Source organism: Macrobrachium rosenbergii, chromosome 5 (assembly GCF_040412425.1).
Source record: "Macrobrachium rosenbergii isolate ZJJX-2024 chromosome 5, ASM4041242v1, whole genome shotgun sequence".
Lineage (NCBI taxonomy): Eukaryota > Metazoa > Arthropoda > Malacostraca > Decapoda > Palaemonidae > Macrobrachium > Macrobrachium rosenbergii.
The window spans coordinates 2,654,373-2,677,775 of record NC_089745.1 but is presented as its reverse complement, the minus strand read 5'-3'; the positions used below and the strand labels follow the sequence as shown (position 1 = coordinate 2,677,775).

The following is a 23,403-nucleotide window of genomic DNA, read 5'->3' as shown; positions in this document are numbered from 1 at the left end:
AAATCAAATGAATACGCTAGCAACATCTTCAAGTGTAAAAATTGTGTAAAGAAAGGCCATAATGATACTAAACATACGGTGACAATAAGTGCACAGTAGTCTATATTGATAATAAATTTTCCATGAAGAACCATATATTGCATATTACAAAAACCTGTAACTATCATATCAGAAACTGCATTTATTAGAAATACCTAAACGAAGGTAGCCTACTCTGAAAACAGCAATTTGCAACCAAATACCTTCGAGGCTTGACTACTGCAACGTTATATACTACGATCTCCCCAACTATCTACTAAGAAAATTGCAAGGAATACAAAATAGAGCCGCCAGTTTAATAAAAGGACTACGTTAGCGTGATAGAATAACCCCAGGATTAATTGAGCTGCATTGGCTCCCAGTAAAAGCTAGAATAGAATATAAAATACTACTTTACAGTCTTTAAAGCACTAAAATATGATGAACTGAGAAAGTGCTTAAGCTTCTTTAGACCCGAAATGAATATTGTAATCAGACATGCAAGTGAAGCATATAGGCTGCGCACCCAACCTAGAACAAATTGTAAGTCAGGCGAGAGAGAGAGAGCATTTGTACACTGCCCATTCTGCAGGAGCAAGACTATACAACAAAATTTCCTGTCGACAACACCCTCTTTAGGTAAGTCTGTGAACAGGAAGACTTTAGCTATTAGTTCCTCTTTATCTTCCTGATATGGCTGCTACTAGTAGTTTTAGTAATAGCAATAGTTGTAGTAATTGTGGATCGCCCTAAGGTTCAGGACTGAGGCTCTGCCTATAAAACGGCGCCTCAGCTGCTCTTGTGGGGTTTGCCTAGCCTAGAATATTTTCTTATTTTATTTCCGTTTGCCTTTTTCTGCACATATGACATAAGATTTCTTTTTTTTTTTAATTTGAGTTTGATTCACACTTCCTTCTGTAGGTCTATTGTTCCAGCTCTAAAAAAAAATATAAAAATAAAAAATAAACAGGTGCTAGTGTTGTCATACATTTCTCCTTTCATTCCTTATACATTTATAAACTCACTTCAGTTTTCTAACTTCTTTCCACTGTCTATTTTTGGATTTCATTTCTTTGTCGTTTCCTTTATTAATCTTGTATTCAGGTTTACCACTTGCATACACTTTGTTACGGTGTCCACTATTTCTCCTTTTTTTTGTGGCACCCTGTATTTTCCTACATGCCCGATTATAAATCGTGTGAGCGGATCTAAACCTTTTATAAAATTCAATTTTGCGGTATCTTACTACTTTTTTTTTTACTCTCTCTCTCTCTCTCTCTCTCTCTCTCTCTCTCTCTCTCTCTCTCTCTCTCTCTCTCTCTCTCGTAAGTTCCATTTCTTATATTCCTTTTACCTTAAAAACATAAAAAAGACATTCACATTCCTGTCATAGGTTCCAATAAATTAGTAACTTCAGTTCATCCTGATAACAAAAAATGGAGCTTTATTCACTGCCAAAGGATCATATTAACATCGCTGTACATTGGAAAAAGAAGAGAAATAAAAAGATAATGTCCATGACTCAGGTAATACTAGACCGTCACGCTTGGGTAGAAGTCACCAGCAGTGTCCAGTACTAGTCAGTGGTGACATCATCCCATTGAAGTCAGCAGATAAGTCATTCCTCCAGAAGGACTGGTGACTGACTCAGGTGTAAGCCGTTCCTCCTCGTTAGACCTGCGGGCTGCTCTTCAGAGCGATCGTGCTGGTATAAGGCCACTTTACTGGCAGCAGTCATAAGAAGAAGGGAATTATTGAGGGTCGATTTGTAAAGTAGTGTCTCCCGAGAAGTTTGAAATTATATAGGAGACTTTTTTTCAATTATGATGAAGGTTTCCGCCGTGCTATTGATTCTTATAACAACTCTGGCTTTGCAGTATACAGTTTTTGCAACGCAGCGAGAACGGTAAGTGTACATTTAATTGTCACACACGCACAAAGATGTGTGTGTGTGTGTGTAGCATATACTATGTATATTTTATGTTCTTCACATTTCGTAGCATGTAGAAAAATCATTTGACATCAGTATGAGAGTGTTTAAAACTAAAGTAGAATCTTAAAAATGTGTTCCTATACAGTCCCACTCAGTGAAACCTCTGCATATGGACGAATTATATTAAAATATGAGGCAAATGGTGTATTAAAACTTGAGTACATAACACACATTGGATTGTGACACCTGACAAAAGAATCAACCCCAATAACTCTTTGTATATATGTAGTTTGTGCTACAGCCATGTCACTACAGGTATACAATGATTTGTGTCCTGGCGTAGTTGTATTTTGTCAACTTAGAGTGCTGTATAATCTGCGGTTTGCGTCTCGAAAGTTCAACATATAAACGAGTAATCATTTGGTTCTGTAACTGTATTTAATGTGTTTAATCTGTTCCATTGTGTGGTATGATTCGTAGTGAGTCCCAGAATTTCTCATTTATCCATGACTTTATCTTAATGAAAGTAAGGTTGCCAAGTCTTCATTATATAAATATAATGCAGTGAACAAGTGTCAAGTAGAACGTGGTACAGATGAGAGTTTTGGGTCAGTTAGTCTAGGCCTACCTTTTACAGAAGTAGGTTGGTTTAAGGCAAAACGGCCTGATGTAAGTTCTTTTACAGTTTATTAGGTATTGTAATACATGTTGTCGAATAGCAATATAGGTAACCAAGCCTACACTAAAATGTACCCTGCAGTGGCACTGTTAAAACAACTTAAGCAATAGACCTACAACGGAAAAACAACACCTTCACTCCCGTGGTGACAAAATCACGAATTTTAGGGGTTTTACACTATGAGAAATGTTATAGGTAGAATTGTTACAATCAAAAGTTAATGTTTATGTGATTGAAGTGGAAAAGTGTTAGATATATATATAAAAAGGTTAAACGACAAAACAAGGCGGTTCTCTGTAATGTTACTCTGGAGCCTCTGTCGTGTAATTTAAAGGTAACAACCAACAGAAAGATACATCGATGCAAATCTCCATTGAGCAATACAATTTCCAAAGGAAAGAGTAGGAATATTACAGTTCCAATGAGGAAAAATAGCTGTCGAGATATTCACATATCCCAACCATTTGCAGAAGAGAGTGATTTAGCAGAAGTTAAACGCCCTCTAAACTAGTATACGGCCAGCAGTTCAAGCTGAATACCCTTGTTTTATTCGTAACTGAATTTATTCTTAAGATTGCCGTTCCCGTCGGTCTCCGCCGTACGAAACGGGCTACAATAAAGCCATGGAGTGAGTAATTTTGTATGTGACATGACCACCCGGAGAAGACGACAGATAATTCTACGATTTCAATTCAATCGGTGATGAATTTCGTGACCAGCAAATTTTGATGGACACGAAATGACTCCGTGATTGGCGAGAAGCGATTCCGGATGAGACATTTTCCCTAATTTCCAACTCTCTCTCTCTCTCTCTCTCTCTCTCTCTCTCTCTCTCTCTCTCTCTCTCTCTCTCTCTCGTAAGAAGACAATAGTCTACTTTGCTACACAAAGTTCCTCCTCTTGAATGTTCTACTGGAAGTTCTTTGCAACTGCATTTTTCCAGCTGCATTGCGTAGTGCCTTTAACTTTATATATTGATCCATTGTCTTATTATTTAGCCATCTGTCTTCTTTAGCATTACCTCGCTCCAATTTTCATGATATATTCAAGAACAAAGTCTCGTGTGTCTAGAAATGCGACAAGGTGGTTTTGTAAAGCCACCTAGTACTAAGTCTTCAAGATCCTTGTTCCGATAAATATTCCTGTCTGTTTATGTAATCGTTGTTTACCTAACCCTCCCCAAGGTTGAAATGAAATTTTCTACATAAGTTGTTTATTAATAATTGGGATGTGTGTCTCCGGCTTGGTAAGACCTCTCCTGCACTTTTTATTCCATGTTTCGTGAACAATATTGCTGTCTAAGTCCTATACACTATGTTATTGTATATTGCTTTATGTGTTACTTTTCGTCTTTTGTTTGTGTTTCATGCCGTGTGTTTTATCTTGCATTTGATTATATTTATCCATATATTATCTTTCTATTAGCTGCCACGCCTGTTCTTTTGTGGCCTCGAAAATGAGACTAATCTCTGGAAAATACCAGATGTGATACCGTAGGGCATCAGCCTTCTGTTAGGGAAAAAGTCACCTGTTTTGGTGAGCTTAGGTTAAATTCATTATACAATACTTGACAGTTATTAACGGGTGGTTCTCCTATTATTCTTTAGGTCGCACGTCTGTGAATTCAGAGCTGCAGAGGCGCCCGGGGAAGGGAGGCCGTCGACGAATCTGAGGCGGTTTTTCAGCCGCCTTTTCACGTAAGCAAATGAACATAGCAAAGACGGAAGGGTCAGCCTATGCATGGCCATTAGGCTTATAAAATCATATTTAATTTTTGAATAATGAGTTACGCTGATGTGCCTAATCTATGGTGGTATTTAGAATGAATATTATATATATTTCTCGTTGCATTGAACACAAGTATGGAGAGAGAGAGAGAGAGAGAGAGAGAGAGAGAGAGAGAGAGATATGCCAGGACGGGTTCCTGCAACTAGAGTAACCCTACCCTCTCCCCTTAGGGAAGGTTCATTTTCTTTACATGATCGTGATTGAGTGGACTTTGTAAATAATTCCATATTTAAGTTGCCGGTGATATGAAAAAGTAATACTTGACAGTTATAACTAGGCCATTAATTTAGACAAGAACAATGATCTTTTGTGCACAAGAAATTTTGACGGGAAGAATTCGTCATGAGGCGTTCATATTTAACTGGCTTTTTTTTTTTTTTTTTTTTTGACAACCATCAGTCTAATGATACCATTGTGTACATATACCTTTTCATTGTCGTACCGGCTTATTTCAAACCACATAAGACATGACGAGTCTGAAATACCTATTTTAAGCCTTTCGAAATGAAAGGCTTAAAATGTGCAACACGAAGTGAATTGCAAAATCAATTATGCAATGATCAGTCAAAACTATCTTTCTGTCTTGTTAGCGAGTCAAGAAGCTTTTGAAGCGCCGGCTTCTTCTTCTTCTTCTTCTTCTTCTTCTTCTTCTTCTTCTTCTTCTTCTTCTTCTTGGGAAGCCAGGTTCACGGTCGTGATTGCCACTGTCCAGGAGTTACGCCTTACGGCAGTTCTTGTTCATTATCTTCTGGTCACGTTTCGCAACGCCAGATTATATAATTTCGTCGAGGTGATCACTCAAAAATAGATGAGCTGCTTAGAGTGGGTAGTCCTAAGTTATCCTTGCGCTTAGCAATGAAGCCTTTAGAGACTAAGCTACGTACTGGATCGAACAATGTGTGCTTTTCTTTATATATACAAGTATAAATGGAGGCATAAATATAAATATGAATTAATGATCCATCATCTTGATAAAATTAGTTTTAATCTGCTATTATAGTTTACGTCTCTGCTTCAGTTTAAAATTTCCACGTCATTACTCGACCCATCACACTGAATTTGAATAAATGTACTTAATTCAGAATGATTTTTAAATCTAGGTGTAATGATTAAACATTCGAAGGTTTAATATCTGGTGGTGCTTCTTATTTTTTTTTTTTTAAACATATTATAATACGTTTCCTTGTTTAATGTCTTAGGTATGTGTTTCCAGGGAAATTAAGCATTTTATTGTCTAAATTATATACTGACAGGCCAAATGAAGTCGGGAAAAGAAGGATTGTGGCAGAAGCACCAAGACTTTATGCCTGCTGCCCCGGCTGGACCACTCAGCAGGTAAGCGATAATCATTACCTAAAGGAAGGCCCTTTTGATGTAGAGAGAGAGAGAGAGAGATGAATGACCAAGCTAAATATTTCCATTACAGCAAAGTGGTGAAGGACCTAGTACTAGCATCTTACAAGCACATGGACGTCAGGGTCAGAAAATGTGGCGTCATCCAGATGACGTCATTGGATGTGACATCCAGAGAGATGAGGGCACAGAACACCCTTTAAGAATAGTGCATAACCACCAGGTATATGAATTACACAACGAAGTGTTCCCAGGAACAGAGAATCTGGAAGGAAAACAGTTTGATATTCCTCCCGCGGGCCTGAGACGACAACGCCAAACTATGGGTCTAGCCATACAGAGACACACTGATGTTCCTGGATCACGTGACCAGAGGTGCAGAGGTCAGGACTGTGAAAGTCGACAGAGTGAAGTGAAATTCGGCAAAGATGTCCAACAGGGGCTTGGAGAGGGCAAGAAGGAAAGGAAAGGCTGCATTCCTCGTGGTAGTACTACTATAAAGAGAAAAGGTAAGTTGTTTGAATTTTATGATAGTACCCCCTTTCATGCCTGTATAAGATGAATTTCTTTTAAAATCAAATCTCACTGAACTCTCTCTCTCTCTCTCTCTCTCACTTTCTTGGTTTTATCTCTTATTCAAGGTCCGAAGAAGAAGACCAAAAACCCGAAGAAGAAACAAAATGCTAAGAAGAAAAAGGAAAGAAAAATGAACACTTGCAGGAAGGAAAAGCTTAGAAGAAACAAGCAGATACAAAATCAGAGAATAAAGTTGAATCAGAAGAAAAACAAAAAACCTAAAGTGGGTCCTCGTAAAATGGGTAAGTCTAGCGATGAGAAAATGTTTGAACCATTTTCGACGGTGATGGCTATTATTATTATTATTATTATTATTATTATTATTATTATTATTATTATTATTATTATTATTATTATTGCGTCTAGGACACGCCCAACCAGACGACCAGAAACAGGGTATAACTGCATCACCCACTGACGGTCCCAGAGAGCACTGTCAACGGTCCTCCGGAGCAACAATCTGCACCTGCGACGTAGGATTCGTCCTATCGGAGTATAGGCCCTCCTGCAGTGGCCCAGGGGACTGTAGGGCGGGCGGAGGTTGCCACCACCTGTGCTGCAACACCTGGGGTTCGAATCCATGCCTCTGCAGTTACGGTTACCGAATGAGTTTCGATAAGAAGACTTGTTATCGTAAGTGTTCGCAGGAGCTTTTGTTTTAGTTCATAGGCTTACACTGTAATGACGTGTATATATGTATGGTGTGTATGCATGTACACATATAAACACGACTACTACAGCATATATAAATACATACATGCGTACATCTATGAGTGTTTTTAAATTCACAAGCATAAATACTACACATGCATGTATACCATGTGTGAGTTTATCTACAGGAACAGAGTAATGTTTTATGGAAACACAGAATCCTATAGATCCTCGTGCCTTCTGCATGATGAAAATCAGAGACAAAATACTTCTAAATACACAACGAAATATCCATTTATACTCATAATATCATCGCTTCAAAATCTCACTTGGTATTATCCTACCAACAGTGACAGACATGGAACTGACAGACCAGTGCCTCGTGAGAAACGGAGGCTGCCAGCACCAGTGTCACAATGGCTCCAGTGGTCTTTCCTGTAGCTGCTATCCCGGATACGTCCTCCAATTTGATGGCAAGTCCTGTCAGGTACGTCTTAATGTTACGTCATTGCTGATGTGAGATATAAAGACTATTTTACTTATATTTGTTATTTCTTCGTCTTCTTTTTCCAGGTAGAGAAAGGATGCAACTCTAGACGAAATCAGTGTCAGCACTCATGCATTGACACACCTGGTGGCTTCCGGTGTACCTGCCCGTCAGGTTATTTACTCGATACCGATGGGATTGCGTGCAAAGGTAATGGTTATATGGTGTCATATTAAGAACTAAATGCTTATACTCCATCTATCCTCCCTCTATCACTGCTGCAAAAACTAGTACTGCTGTTACTACTACTACTACTAATACTACTAGTACTAGCATTATAATGTTTTTATTGTTGTAAAAATAATAATTGCATTAATGAGATCCCCTACTGCGTCCATTCCGAACCTTGGTAGCTATTTCACCTTTAAAATTAAAATCCCTGGATTTGGTAAATCTCCCGTTTCTCCTCCCACAGACACAGACGAGTGCTCGCGAGACAACGGAGGCTGTGAACAAGTCTGTACGAACACAGACGGGTCTTACTTCTGCTCTTGTAGAACCGGATACGAGTTGTGGAACGGAACGCTTTGCAGAAGTAAGCCTGTCTGTCCTCTTACTTCATAATTACTTATGAATTTTAATTGATTTTAGATTTATACTACCTTTCATCCATGTTACGTAGTTTATCTGTCAATGCTTGTTCATTTTACATCAATTATCTATGACTTTCAATACAATTTACATTGTTTATCCCATTTCATCATCTTGACTATATTTTCTATGAACATTAATAATTTTAATATCAGTACCTTAAGAATTTTCTTTCAAATTGCACCAACTATAATGAAATTACTGATCTTATTTTTACAGGTTTCCAGCCACTTGTTGCCCTATCCATGGTGACGGAGAAAGTACCCAGTGGGAATTGCCGTGATAACAACGGTGGCTGCCAACAGCTTTGCCACGATGTTGCCAACGGCAGTCTCTGCAGTTGTCATCCTGGGTATTTCCTTGACCCGGATGGCAGGTCATGTCAGGTAAGGCAAGTTACGTACCCTTTGGAAATGGTACGGTATTCCTAATAATAATAATGAAAGCCTTTTCTTCTTCTTCTTCCTATTATTATTATTATTATTATTATTATTATTATTATTATTATTATTATTATTATTATTCAGTATATACAAGCTCTCATATGGAATAAACCTAAACGATACATTTTTAATTCAAAGTGAAGGTAATCAATGGCGACCAGGCTTTCCAAAATAGACCTAGTTCTAGATGTTGACCCGTAGGCCTACAAAATATATATGAAAATTAACTATACATTTACTGGTAATTTATTTCAATCATAGAACACTTATTTATCCTTAATCCTACATCATAAATCCATAATCCTAAATTCTGACTTACAGCAGCTCGAGGGATGTGGCCAAGAGCAGTCCAAACTTTGCCAACACGAGTGTGTGGATACGCCGGCTGGTTTCGAATGCATCTGCTTGCCCGGATATGTCCTCGATTATGATGGTTTTGGTTGCAATGGTAATGATCTGAGCTTCTGTATAAAAATAGTGGGCTCTGCATGATGCTTACATAGCTTAAAGTTACGTTTAGGGTGTCATTATGACCCATTGCCGGTTGCCAGATAGATGTCGGTCTAAAGAGCTACCTAGCTTGGACTACCTCTTAGAGATTATCACCTATTGGAAAAATTTTGTTTTCGTTCGTTTTTGCCCTGTAAACAAGTTAACGGATTAGGCCTAACATATTCTAATGAATGGTTATTTTGTTGTGATAATTTCCATTGATTTTCATCACGCTGTAAGTTAATTAGGCCTAATAATTTAAATATTCATCTTCACGCAAACACGCATCCAAGGAAAAACGGTCTAAAACCCGTCTGGATTTTGGTTTCAGACACAGACGAGTGTCTGGAAGACAGCGGCGGGTGTAGCCAACTCTGCCATAATACAGGAGGGTCCTACAGCTGTTCCTGTATGGTCGGTTATGAACTGATAGACGAAACAAACTGTATAAGTAAGGTTTTCAGTTTTTCTTCTCCTAGACTTCGGTGACCAAAGATTTTTACTTTTTTAAATAATTTTATATCTGGCGTACTGTCTAATTATGGAATAAAGTTATAACAACAATATAGTGTATTTTTGAAAGTTGGGGCATTAAGTGTACCGTTCTCTTATTTTTATAAGTTATAACAATAAAAACGCCATACACTAATATCAAGTTATGACACAAGGTTTAAAGTTAAGTGACAATATTTTTTAGATAAATTGAGCTCCCATTTTGGATTTTTTTTCACGAAGGCATGACATAAGGTATTGCTTGCAAACTCAATTTCAAAATAAGATAGCTGGTATTTTTTGTATATATCCACATCTGATAAGAAAATATAGATAGTAAAATCTTTACTCAAAAGAACGATCCTCTTTCAGTAAAACGTCATATTTCAGAGAAGAAAATATCTATAGTTGTAAGCAAAACGTTTCTGATACTTTACGTTGCTGAAAGCTTTATTAGCAATCCGTCTTTCGCAAAATAAAGCTATAGTTTCTTGGCAACGTTACCTAAATAAATTCAAGGTAAAATTTAAGATAATAAACTTCTATTAGTCGTGACAGGTACTACCGGTATCACCCCGGACATGGAGGAGTTCACAGAATTCTCAGCATCGTCGAGACACGATTTCAAAACACTGACAGAAGACATCATCTTTACCTACAAGCCCCTGGGGCCTTTTGAACAGAGGGGAATGTCACCCAAAAGTAAGTATTTTTGTATCACTTTATTAAGCGTTATACTTTATTCAAATGCTAAGGCATTAACATTCAATTAAACGCTACATTGAGAATGAAGTCATCTAGCTTCGGATCCGAAGCTTATCAGTGACTGGCTTGGTTTGCTACGATGTCAAATCTACCAAACAGCAACAGACTTAAATGAAAGAATAAAGAATCCAGGCTTTTATATATAGATTACAGTACTTCTTCTTACTTGTTATACTTTATTCTAATACAAAAACAGTACTGTTCAATTAAACGTAGCTTTGAGAATGAAGTAATGTAGATGTCTTGTGCTAGTACGATGCCAGATCCACTGCCGAACGGTGTTAGGCCTATATACAAAAAATAAAGAAGCTAGGCTTTTATATATAGATTACAGAACTTCTTCCTTCAAAATAGAATATTAAATAACCCTTCAATCTTTCCCAGCAGTGAATGAAACTGAATTAGCTGTCAGCTGCCAAGAAGGAAACGGAGGCTGCCAACACATATGCTACGATGACCCGGAGGGCAGCGCTTGTAGCTGCCTTCCGGGATACGTGCTTGATTTAGACGGCAAGTCATGTCAGGTATGAGTTGATGACAAATTAGAGGCTCTCTCTCTCTCTCTCTCTCTCTCTCTCTCTCTCTCTCTCTCTCTCTCTCTCTCTCTCTCTCTCTCTCTCTCTCTCTGAATTCTTGGGTTGTTTCAGAGTTGAAAGCTTTGTTAACCTTTCGAGCAGAAACAAAAATTTATTATTTTCTATAAGTTTAATTCACTTTACATACATTTATGCACATGGGCGTATTTATGCAATACTTTGCTAATATTTTTTATATATACATTATTGCTTCTTTCATCCTGCATTGTGCAAAATGAACCAACAGTTTTCAATTTTATATTTTTAAGTCTACGAATTGTCAGCGTCAAGAAGAGGACAGAAAATGCCAACAAGACTGTTTTGATACGGACGATGGCTACGAATGCGGTTGCCAGTCGGGTTACAGTCTCGAAACAGATGGTTATTTGTGTCAAGGTAAAGTAACTGATATTTTTTCATGATATAACGAAGCAATATTAACATGCTTTTAAAAGTGTGGGCAGATGGTAGTAATCTGTCCAAAAGTTTTTATATTAGGTATTAGGGTTATTTAGTGCCTTTAAAGAAGAAGAGGAAGGGGGACTGTAATCTGTAGGCTATACAAAAAGACTTTCAATGCAGATCATTTTCCAAAACAGACATGAAGAATATAACTAAAATGATTTCATATTGAGAGACGGTAGGGAATACTTCCGTGACGCAGTCGTTGCCAGATGCTTCCAGATAGCTGATATGAGCTCTGTTTTGAAGGACAATGTCAGTTTGTGTCTTAGCCTACAGAACTAGTATCTTTCAAGTTCATTATTTAGAAATGGCTGTCATATTAGGAAGCATGTCAACAAACGTATAAAGTAACATATCAAGAAATGAACCAAACTTGCAATGAATTTACAATTCGTTAGATTTTCGTATCGCGAAGGGAATTCTACAAATATCAAAACAGCAATAATAAAATGGACGAATGCACATCATCCATAGAAATAAATTTTAGAAAATTTAGAGAACAGAAACTTCTAAATCTCATGATAAAGAATTCTTTAGAATTAATTGGGAATCGAAGTCCTACAAGAGTTTACAAATCCTCTCGAATCTCACTTGTAACATACATATAAAAACTTGGTAATATGATTTAAGACTATAGATTCTGAAACCTCGTCATCTCTGCTACAGATATAGACGAATGCTTCGAGGATAACGGAGGCTGTGAACACAACTGTAGCAATACAGAAGGGTCCTTCGCATGTACCTGTATGGTTGGCTTTGAGCTGTTCAACGGAACGCATTGCAAAAGTAAGGTTTGTTTCTTGTTGCAGAAATCTCTTGATGATGGAGGACCATTGACCTTTGGCTCAACTCATGACCTTTGACCGTTATTTTTTTTTTTTTACACTTTCTGTTCCATTGCCCAGCTTTGGAACTTTCTCCTAAATTCCGATTTTCATTACTTATAACCTTCCGTCTTTTAAGAGGCAGCCATGTTACTTCCTTTGGGCCTGGTCTAGTTCAGGGCACAAAAATATATTGCAGTTTGTAGACTAGCATTCAAGATATACATATATACATCCATTCTCTGCATATTTAAGCACATTTATAAATTGTCCCACAAAATGGTGGTAATTGAGGTCAATTATTATAATCTTCTTCTTCTTCTTCTTCTTCTTCTTCTTCTTCTTCTTCTTCTTCTTCTTCTTCTTCTTCTTCTTCTTCTTCTTCTTCTTCTTCTTCTTCTTCTTCTTCTTATTATTATTATTATTATTATTATTATTATTATTATTATTATTATTATTATTATTATTATTATTATTATTATATTCCCTGAATGAGAATTGAAAACTTGGACAAGGTAAAGTTGAAGGAATTGGACAGCCAAGTTTTAGAAAAGTACAAACAGAACTCACGAAAATAAAAAAAAAAAATAAAAAAATTAAGAGAGCACGGCAGCCTTCAACAACCACCCAAATCAACCTCTTCTGTCATTTCAGGTACCAACAGTGTCAGCGTCCCAGCCGACGAATGGACGGAACTGTCTGCCTCGTCTAGACGTGATTTCAAGACTTTGACAGACGACCTCATCAGGACTTACAAGCCCATTGGGCCTTTCGAATCTGCCGAGAGTAAGCCTTTTAAAAGAGTAAGCCGTTGAAAGCGTAAGCCATTAAAAGAAAGCCGTTAAAAGGGTGAGCACTTAAAAGAGTGAGCACTTAAAAGAGTAAGCCATTAAAAGGATAGGCCCTTAAAAGAGTAAGCCATTAAAGGAGTAAACCATTAAGATGGTAAGCCATTAAAAGAGTAAACCATTAAAGGGGTAAGCCATTAAAAGAGATAAGCCCTCAAAGGCGTAAGCCATTAAAAGGGTAAGCCCTTAAAAGAGTGAGCCCTTAAAAAGGCAAGCCCTTAAAAAGGGAAGCCCTTAAAAAAGTAAGCCATTAAAATAGTAAGCCCTTAAAAGAGTAAGCCATTAAAAGGGTACGCCATTAAAGGAGTATGCCCTTAAAAGAGTAAACCATTAAAGGAGTGAGCCATTAAAAGACTGAAATTACCCGAATGTTTTAGATTCAGTGATAGGTGGAACGAAGGCGCTTAATGGGAGATCAGTAAATTATACAATCTCATTTTCTTGTCGTTATTAAACAGGTAAATGTGGTTGCAAGAACAAAGGGAAGTGCGAGCCAGAATCGACGAGGTGTATTTGCACAGCCGGATGGAGAGGGACATACTGCGAGCTACGTATGTATACAATGTATACTGACCGTATGTATAAACTGTGTAATGATCTTACATCGACATGCTGTAATGTATGGGAAATATACAATACGTGAAGTCAACTACACTAAAATAAAAGTGTATTTGTGTATATGTATTTTATTTATGATTACGTAGGCATTGCTACAACACTTAGGAATTAACAGTTTTAATGACAGTTTAGAAGATAAGTAACTTGGCAGACTGATAAAGAGAATTGCAAAGAAGAGTAGCCTGACATACGAAGAGAGAGAGAATTGTTTACCCTGATTCAACTACTTCTTCACCTGTTATTATAAAAGATAATGCATGTGTCTAAGACAGACTGATGTTCAGGTCTAACGCGTGTAGTAACTACTACAGCAGTTTCCCAACGTCCTTTCCACAGCATGCGAAGAAGGAACGTACGGGCGGCACTGCGCTCTCAAATGCAACTGTCGTAACGGCGCGTCTTGCAATCACATCTCTGGCGCCTGCACTTGCAAACCAGGTACGATAATTGATTGAAGTCACGTACGATGTTATGTTTTTTTTTTTTTTTTACATTTTCATGTACTAAGGATGCGTGATAATTGTTCGTATTCATGCGTTATTGTCTTAGTTTTTCTTATTTATATTGTTTATTAGGTATATGTATGGATATGGATATATATATATATATATATATATATATATATATATATATATATATATATATATATATATATATATATATATATATATATATATATATATATATATATCATAGTGGCACAGGCACAGCCGACGTTACCAGCAGGTGAAAAATAAGGTGAATTACAAGAGTCGCCACGAGTGATGAGGTCCTGACCGGTTTCGACTTTATTTCCAAGCCATTGACGAAGTCCTTATTTTATGCCTTTTTTTTTTTTGTACTCAATGGCTTTTGGAAAGAAGTCGAAACCATTTATTGTTTTTGCTGTTTTCCTCCTTTGTTTGTTGCATTTTCCTGACCTGCACCCCATTTGGCGACCGTTATTTTTCACCTGGAGGGATGGTAAAAAAAAATGTGTGTGATATATATATATATATATATATATATATATATATATAGCTATCGCCATATATATATATAGTAGCAGCAAATATATATATAATTGACAGCGTGAGGCCGTCCTGATGTATGTATGCATGTATTTGTGCAGCTGAGCTTTATTCATTGGTATTTTTTTCGTTGAAAACCTAGTAAAATCAGAATAGATTATATGTATATGTATGTATATTTTTTCATTTTACTACTATTTAAATTGGAATGAAATCATTTCACTCCCGCGTCAATGTAATCCTAAATCCGTCTTGGGTCCTACTCATTCAGGATGGCAAGGAATGCTGTGTTCACGCCCTTGCCCAAAAGGATTCTGGGGACCGGAGTGTCACAGGAGGTGTCGCTGTGGCGTTGGAGTCGCCTGCAACCCCGTCAACGGCACTTGCCCCTGTGGTCCTAATTCCAAGGATAAGAACTGCCCTCAAGGTAGGTTTGTTAATCTATGAAAAATACCTAATTGTCTTCAAGGTATTTATACCCCGTAGGTGGGTAGTGCTGTCAGTGCACCTCACGCGGTACACTGTAGGCATTACTCAAGGTTCTTTGCGGCGTTCCCTTAGGCTCCTAGCTGCTACTCATTTCGTTTCTTTTACCGTACCTCCGTTCATATTCTCTTTCTTCCAGCTTACTTTCCTCAACCTTCTCCTAGCAGTTGATTCATAGTGCAACTGCTTTGAGGTTTTCCTCCTGTTACACCTTTCAAACCTTTTTACTCTCAATTTATAGTTCAGTCCATTTCACGGTATTTATGCCATGTTAGACAATAAGGATGGAGAATGATTTTTGCAACGTGTTTATCATTTGTGATAATAATGAAAGTTATTGATAATTTTGTTATTCTGGTTAATAGTTAATAGTTATGGTTTTTAAAGTATGTGCATTATTCTAGTGGATAAGGTAGCAGACGTTTTCAAAGTATGTTTGTTGTTTTTTTGATATAATGATATAATGATAACTACAAGTGTTTTTATACTGTTTATTGACACTAGTAAGGACAGCAAATGTCCACAGAGTATGTTAGAGTTCTCTTAGTTAACATCAAAGTCAAAATCTGCTCCACACCAATCTAAACATCCGTACCCAATTGCACCTTTATTTAACGTTATGAAAATAATTACAATATCTAGAAGGAATATATGTTTCTTTCTTGTATTAACAATTAATGGAACATCCCCTAACAATATAAACAAGTGAAAAATGCGCCGAAGTTTCGCACAATCGAGTTTTCTGTGCAGGGTATAATCAAGGCCACCGAAAACAGATCTATCTTTCGGTGGTCTCGGTATAATACTCTATGAACCGCGGCCCACGAATCTTTAACCACGGCATGGTGATGGCCTATCCTATATCGTTGCCAGAAGCACGGTTATGGCTAACTTTGACCAGAAATAAAATAAAAACCACTGAGGCTAGTGGGCTGCAATTTGGTATGTTTGAAGATCGGAGGGTGGACGATCAACATACCAATTTGCAGCCCTCTGGCCTTGGTAGTTTTTAAGATCTGAGGGCGGACAGAAAAAACTAAAAACCATTTTTTTCCCTCTGTGCTTCAGCGAACAGCGCGCTCCTCAGGGCGAGTTTCCTCATAGCCGAAAAATGCCCCGAAGGGAAATATGGGCCTGGGTGCAGGCGGAACTGCAAGTGTCAGAATGGCGCCCAGTGCCATCCGCTGACGGGCGATTGCCAATGTACTCCGGGGTGGCGCGGTCATTACTGCCATTTGCCTTGTGAGAAAGGTAAGTAACTAAAAATAACTAGAAAAAGAAAGAAAGAGAGAGAGAGAGAGAGAGAGAGAGAGAGAGAGAGACAAAAGAGAGAGAGAGAGAGAGAGAGAGAGAGAGAGAGAGAAGAAAGAAAAAGAGAGAGAGACAACAAAAAGAAAGAGAGAGAGAGAGAGAGAAGTGAATGTGTGTGTGAGAGAGGGAGAGAGAGCGTGAAAACAAGAGAGAGAGAAGAAAGAAAGCATGAGAGAGAGAGAGAGAGAATATAAACTTATATCCTAAGCCTCGCTCAGACGATCAAAATTTATGTGCAATTCCCATCAGCAGCTTCAATACTGAAACTGTCTCTGGAGTATACAGAAGCCTTCTTTCAACAAATTTATTGACTTATAACTTATTGCTTCAGAAAATTTGATAATCTAGGACCACCGTAGACGAATATTGGTCTGTTTCATCTTTTCATATGAGAGAAAAATCAATCTACAGAGATTTCCTAAAGTATCAGACATTTACAGGAGACGTCAAAACCCTTATAGCCACTTTTTCCTGTACATTTTTTTTTTTTTTTTTTTATTTGTGTAACTTTGAGCAGTGAAATGTGTTTGTAAGTTTTTAAGGTATTGTCCACTTGTGCCGGACTTATGTAGAAATGATAAACTTTTGTAGAGGACTATTTTTCTCAGTGAAATAATGTGTAGAAATTAAAACTTACAGTTTTGTAGAAATTAAAATTTCTTGAAATTTTCTATAAATCAAACATTTTTGCAATTTTGTAGACATTGAAACTTTTGCAATTTTTTTTAAATGAAAACTGGAATTTTTTTAGAAATTATAACCTTCGTAATGACAAATTTTGTAGATATCAAAACCAATTACCTCAAAGAAGACAAGTGTAGAAATTTAAACAATTTCTCTCAGTGTTAAAAAAATATGCAGAAATCAAACCAGTTTCTCTCAACAAACAGGACTTTGGGGCGAAAGTTGTAAACAATCTTGCAATTGCATCGGAGAGGGCAGCTGCAACCACATCACTGGGGTATGTCGATGCCCGCCTGGGTATGTAGGAGATCGCTGCGAAGATAGTAAGTATGTGATAGAATTCTTTCTGGTGCTTTGACCAATTGGAAAGGGCAGCCAAGTGCCCTGAAGCAGCCCAGACATGTAGAGAATATGGAAAAATTCAGAATATTAATCCTTCTCAAATTGCAACAGTAATAAGTTTACTAAAATTTGACTTAAAATGTTAAGGAAATTGCACATTGATAATTTAATTGAACCAAAATAGTGGAACAGTGATTAGTTTGCATAGACTGAATATGACCGCCAAAATATTGAAAATATAATTATTTTTGTACTATATCCTTGCTAATTCATTCCGTAGGGGGTGTAGGCATTACTTAAAGTCCTTTGCAACGTGCCTTCGGCCCCTAGCTGCAACCCCTTTCGTTCCTCTTACTGTACCTCCTTTCATATTCTCTTTCTTCCGCCTTACTTTCCACCTTTTCCTAACAGTTGGCTTCACAGTGCAACTGCGAGGTTTTCCTCTTGTTACACCTTTCAAACCTTTTACTGTCAATTTCCGAATGACTTCATAAGTCCCAGTGCTGGGCCTTTGGCCTAAATTCTATATTCAATATTCAGTCTTTGAATGGCCTTCAAGATGTTCAGTTAGATAGTGTTGGCAATATTCTGTCATAAATATAGCATGATAAAAGTACTTATCAGAAAAATATTGGTGAGTTATAAAAGCACAGTATCCAGGTTTTCAACTTATGAAGCCGCTCGCGCCATGCACTTATGAGGACACAGCTACTGGCAAAGAAGTTTCTAACGTGTATTACCAATTGCATGCAAACAAAGAGATCAAGAGATTACTGGAATAACAACTTCTTCTTCTTCAGAATGTCCAGAGGGATACTGGGGCCAAGGCTGCAAGAACAAATGCCAGTGCAACAATCCGAAGCTCCTCTGCAATGCTTCTACGGGAGACTGCTACTGCCCAGCGGGACCTCGTGGTGCGAACTGCCGAAGAACAGAATGCCCTTCAGGTTACTATGGAGCAAAGTGTGATTTGGTGAGGAAAAGAGTTTCGTAAATGGCCTCGTTATTCTTAATGAAGAAATTCGCTTACCTAATAAGAATATACTATAATTTCCATATTCTTATGAAAATATGTAGTTCTTAATATTCTTATAATTCTGCCTCATAAAGAATAGTCTAGAGTAGAAACCCTTTAATTTTAATTAGGCTGCTTATATCTCATTTGTCTGGTTTTTATTTGCTTGAAAAAAGTCCATTGTATTAAAATTTCAACTAGGATTCTAAAATTTGAAAAGGAGTAATTTTCAGGAAATATAATCATTGAATTTTTTAAAGTGTTTTGTAGACAATTTTTTTGTGTAATCAGAATTTTTTGTCCTTAATCTCAGTTTGAAGATTCACACAGAATTCTGAAAACTGAAAATTAATACTTTCAGGAGATGGAAAGTCACTAAATTTCAATAAACGTTCTCTAGATCAATTTTTGTTGTGTGTGATCAGAAACTTGCCCCTAATACTCTGTTTGCTGGCTTTCAAACTGCTAAAACTGACTGCTAGTTTCATGACCCTTAACAGGTCTGTAAGTGTGAACACTCTGGAGAATGTGACCCTCAAAATGGAGGTTGTGTTTGCCCCTCTAATTACTTCGGCCCGACCTGTGCCCTGCGTTGCCCTGCTGGTACTTTTGGCAATAACTGTACCCAGGTAGGTCACATTACCTGTTGTTGGACAGTACAGATTCTGTATATTTTTTCTGTAGCTGTTACAGAAATCAGCCTGTAGAGCAATCCATCATTAATATGACCTAAAGCATTCTCTCTCTCTCTCTCTCTCTCTCTCTCTCTCTCTCTCTCTCTCTCTCTCTCTCTCTCTCCCAGTTTTGCGAGTGCCATCATGGAGGTCTGTGCAACGAGGATGGAACTTGTCAATGCCCAGCAGGGTATACCGGAAGTACGTGCGAGATTCGATGCCCGCATAACACTTGGGGCTTCGGCTGCAGTTCTGAATGCCGTTGCTCTAATGGGGGCATTTGTGACCCTGGTAATTATTATTATTATTATTATTATTATTATTATTATTATTATTATTATTATTATTATTACAAATGTATAAATCACTAATTTCTAAAGTCGATTTGTTGCTCAAGATATTCCTTACACAAATGACCAAGCAAAGTAACACCGTTAATTATAATAAATCATCATTATTTCTATTATCATTATGATTTGTCTATAACAATAATAATAATAATAATATAAAATTCCAAAAAATACGCCATTCATTAATTTCTGTATACTGTAACCTAAAACGAATCCATTTTTCAAAACCAAATATGAAACCTACGACCTGACAAAAACTCATCCTTTTCAGAGAGAGGCAACTGCCAGTGTACCATCGGATGGACGGGTCCCTCTTGTGACGAGGCCTGTCCACCAGATCATTACGGCCCCAATTGCCAGCTAGAGTGCGGCTGTCACGCCAACGGCACTTGCAATCGATACACTGGATGCTGTAAGTGCACCGAAGGTCGTTATGGGAGGTTCTGTGAGCTTGGTGAGTTGAAAAGTTCAGTTTTTGTCACTCAGATATTAACACTTTGTTTTATATGGATTCCCAGGCCATTTGTATCACAAATCCACAAGTGAACCGCAATGGATAACCACATTTCTTGTTTATCTATATTTTAGAGTAATATACTCCAAGTTTAGGTTTATGGGCGTCTAGTTCGGGGTTAACCTCTCACACCACTGGTCTCTACATAAGTAGGCAGATGAGGCTACCTTGGCCAGAGCTTCCTGACAATACTTTGTCTCTACGATCGGAAATTACCGCCAAAACCCTCTTTATTATTAGTCATTTTTGATAGTAGGGGGACCCTAGAGTACAATAATTGCCATGTGTAAAGCATTTATGCATTTGCTACATCTCTTATAGTTGGTTTATCTAGATTTCCACACCTCTGTTCCTTACTGTACATAAATAGGCAGAAGATACCTCGGTCAGAGCTTCAGGAAGAGTCTAGATGACTCTAGGGTCGGGACTTAGCCCCAAGACCCTATAATATTAGTAATTTTTTTTACAGTATGGGTACCCTAGTGCATAATAATAGCCACGAGTAAACCATTTATGCATTCGCTCCATTTCTTAAAGTTGTTTTTTTTCCATTGCAGAATGCCCAAATGGTTTCTACGGTGCAGAGTGCAAAAGTCTGTGCTTTTGTGAAAATGGAGGGTCTTGCGACCCCAAAAATGGCCGGTGCCTTTGTGCCTGGATTCACTGGCGAAACCTGCAATATTCGCTGCCCAATAGGCAAGTATATAGTACTACATGTTCCTTCAGATAATGCTGACCTATATATTGGTGAACAGTTTGTGTACACTTTACATCAGAGATTCCGTTGGTCATAACTTGAAGGGAATTCTCCTTGACTAGGAACCTTCGGTACCAACTGCTCCAGAAGGTGCAACTGCGGTGAATTTCGGTGCCAGGGAGAAACTGGGCTCTGCCTCTGTCCACCTGGACGCCATGGGGAATTATGCTCTGCTTGTAAGTGACATGAGAGATTCATAGTTGATTTTTCAAAGGAAAAACATTGCGCTAAAAATATCACATAGTCTCATAGAGGTATACTGGGATGTTTGACTCATCCTATACTTAGGAAAGTTAACTGAAGTTTACAGTAAGCCCCAAATTTAGTATAAATATCTGGTAATTTAACAGGTATATAATACTTAAAGTTCATTTTTCAACTCTTAGAACTGAGGATCAATGAATCTGTTAATTAAACTTTTAGACAAAAAAAAACAGGCTTGACTCATATTACACTATTACAGAAAGAATTTCTCTGTATGTTTGTACTTTATCTCTCTTTATATATATAATATATATATATATGTGTGTGTGTATATATATATACACTAGTATATTTTGTATAGTATGTGTATATTCTCCTTAGCATGCAGACCCGGCACATACGGAATTCAGTGCCGGGAAACGTGTGAATGTATAAACGGAGGAACCTGCGACGCTGTTAGTGGGGTGTGCTCCTGCCCTCCCGAGTGGATAGGCTCATTGTGTCAAGAAGGTAAAAATCCCCTAGTACTAATTTAATGTTTTTCTAATTATTTCATTAAATAAAAATTATTTTTGGACTAGTCTTCTCCAACACTGTTTAAAATTGTAGTTCACTTAACGTTTGACTGGTTGGTTGTCCTTGATAACAGCTTTCGTATTGATTATGATATAATTTTTTTTTTACTGATAACCATTATCTGGATTTTTAAGTGTTTACCAACGATTTAAAGTTGCAAGGTTTCAGAAGGTTTCAGTGGTTTACATATATATATATATATATATATATATATATATATATATATATATATATATATATATATATATATATATATATATATATATATATATAATATATATATATATATAATGTGTGTGTGTGTGTGTGTGTGTGTGTATAATAATATATATATATATATATATATATATATATATATATATATATATATATATATATATATATATATATATATATATATATATATATATATATATATATATATATATTATATATATATATATATATATTAGTGTATTTAATTAGAAGAACCTTGTTTCCAAAGTTAATGAGCCAGAAAGCATGTTTATGTCTATCTCTTGTTGAATAATAATAATAATAATAATAATAATAATAATAATAATAATAATAAACTTACTTGGAACAGGACTACCTGAATTTCGAGGGAAACGAAGCATAGGCCTAAGAAGCAGCCTGAACGACGTATGGGACTAGGCATCACGAAGGCTGACATACTGGTGGATGGAGAGCCGTTGGATGTGAGGCTTTGATGCTCAGTGACGTTTATAGTTTTCTTTTTTTTTTTTTTTTGAGCTGACAGTAGATATCTGCCAATCGCAGTTAGCTTCAGTGATATTGGTACGAGATATATACCGTCAACTCAAAAAGAATATTGTCTATAGTTGGGAAACGACACATTCTTGGCTCAGACTTGTTGAATAGCATAGCATCTGAGCCACTTCCCAATACTGCAATTGATGCATTTGAATGAAATAAACACTAGAAGTGTCACATTCTCTTCAACCTATTTGTATTTGAAGAAGGTATCGCTGAAGTAAGAAGGATTCTGATACAGAGAGAGGAATGCTAATCTAAAACTTTAGCGAAAGCCCTGAAACTCGAGGAGACAAGATTTAAAACTACGGTGTAAATCACCTATGATTTATTTCGGGATTTTCAAACCAGTGACACATCAACTGTGCAGATTTCGATAGTTTTTGTGGTGGCAGCAGCATATTTCGGGCGATGAAATAAGAAATTAAATAGTCAATGGCGAAACGTACGACACATGGCGATGTCGTATCAATTTCGAATTACCCATCATAAAAAAAAAATTCTGAGAGACCTCGTCACCTTTCAAAAGATACTGTGAACTGCTGAAACTATCATATATGATAAGAAGTGACGTTCAAGTCATATCTCTTGGAGAGTAATAAAACATATATAGTCATGTTTTATTGCTCAGTGTCGTTCATGATTTGGAATGGATTTAGAACGTTTCGTTTACTTTTAGACCGTGATCTTATAGCGTTAGTAACTCTTCGTTTTAGATGTTTCATTAAAATGTTCAGCTTTTCTAATCTCCCTCTCGTATTAAGTGAATCCATATATTTGAACACTGATTCCAACGTCAAGGGATTCCTGAAAATCATTATTGGACCTAGACCCTAAATTTTTCAAAATAACTTTTACTGTGTTCTCACAAACCATTTAAATTATCTTTTGATAATCCCAGTGCGTCCTCATACCTCGTAGATTTTGGAGCTCTTAAGACTTCTGGACTAAGCCAATGAGCTTAGGCTATCGAAAACATAATTCCAGGGCAATAGAGGTCATTAATATTATCGTGGTCATTAAATCTCTGCAGAGCTCACAAGATTCC

The 23,403-nt window shown here is 37.1% G+C and overlaps 1 protein-coding gene across 2 annotated transcripts; it reads left to right on the top strand.

Annotated features, from left to right (window-relative positions):
* Positions 1-1,709: 1,709 nt before the first annotated feature.
* LOC136838431 (multiple epidermal growth factor-like domains protein 6) lies at positions 1,710-22,530 on the top strand. Of its 2 annotated transcripts, none has more exons than XM_067103340.1 (30): positions 1,710-1,924; positions 4,238-4,327; positions 5,672-5,753; positions 5,845-6,280; positions 6,413-6,589; positions 6,714-6,980; positions 7,349-7,485; positions 7,572-7,695; positions 7,961-8,080; positions 8,356-8,522; positions 8,901-9,027; positions 9,403-9,522; positions 10,113-10,265; positions 10,713-10,852; positions 11,173-11,299; positions 12,035-12,154; positions 12,847-12,978; positions 13,499-13,591; positions 13,995-14,096; positions 14,940-15,095; positions 16,223-16,405; positions 17,356-17,472; positions 18,292-18,464; positions 19,007-19,135; positions 19,309-19,471; positions 19,802-19,984; positions 20,602-20,740; positions 20,864-20,977; positions 21,387-21,515; positions 22,168-22,530. In XM_067103340.1, the coding sequence occupies exons 1-28, from the start codon at positions 1,842-1,844 to the stop codon at positions 20,904-20,906; spliced, it is 4,083 nt and encodes a 1,360-aa protein (XP_066959441.1). In that variant the 5' UTR covers positions 1,710-1,841; the 3' UTR covers positions 20,907-20,977; positions 21,387-21,515; positions 22,168-22,530. The 2 variants fall into 2 exon arrangements, with proteins under 2 accessions (XP_066959441.1, XP_066959442.1); XM_067103341.1 differs by having other exon boundaries at positions 1,711-1,924; positions 10,716-10,852.
* The last annotated feature ends 873 nt before the right edge of the window (positions 22,531-23,403 follow it).

Bases quoted from the DNA above. Each gene is read 5' to 3' on its own strand.
- LOC136838431 (XM_067103340.1), top strand. From the start codon at position 1,842: ATGATGAAGGTTTCCGCCGTGCTATTGATTCTTATAACAACTCTGGCT. The intron at 6,981-7,348 runs GTAAGTGTTCGC...TCCTACCAACAG, and splicing joins CGATAAGAAGACTTGTTATC to TGACAGACATGGAACTGACA. The intron at 19,472-19,801 runs GTAATTATTATT...CATCCTTTTCAG, and splicing joins TGGGGGCATTTGTGACCCTG to AGAGAGGCAACTGCCAGTGT.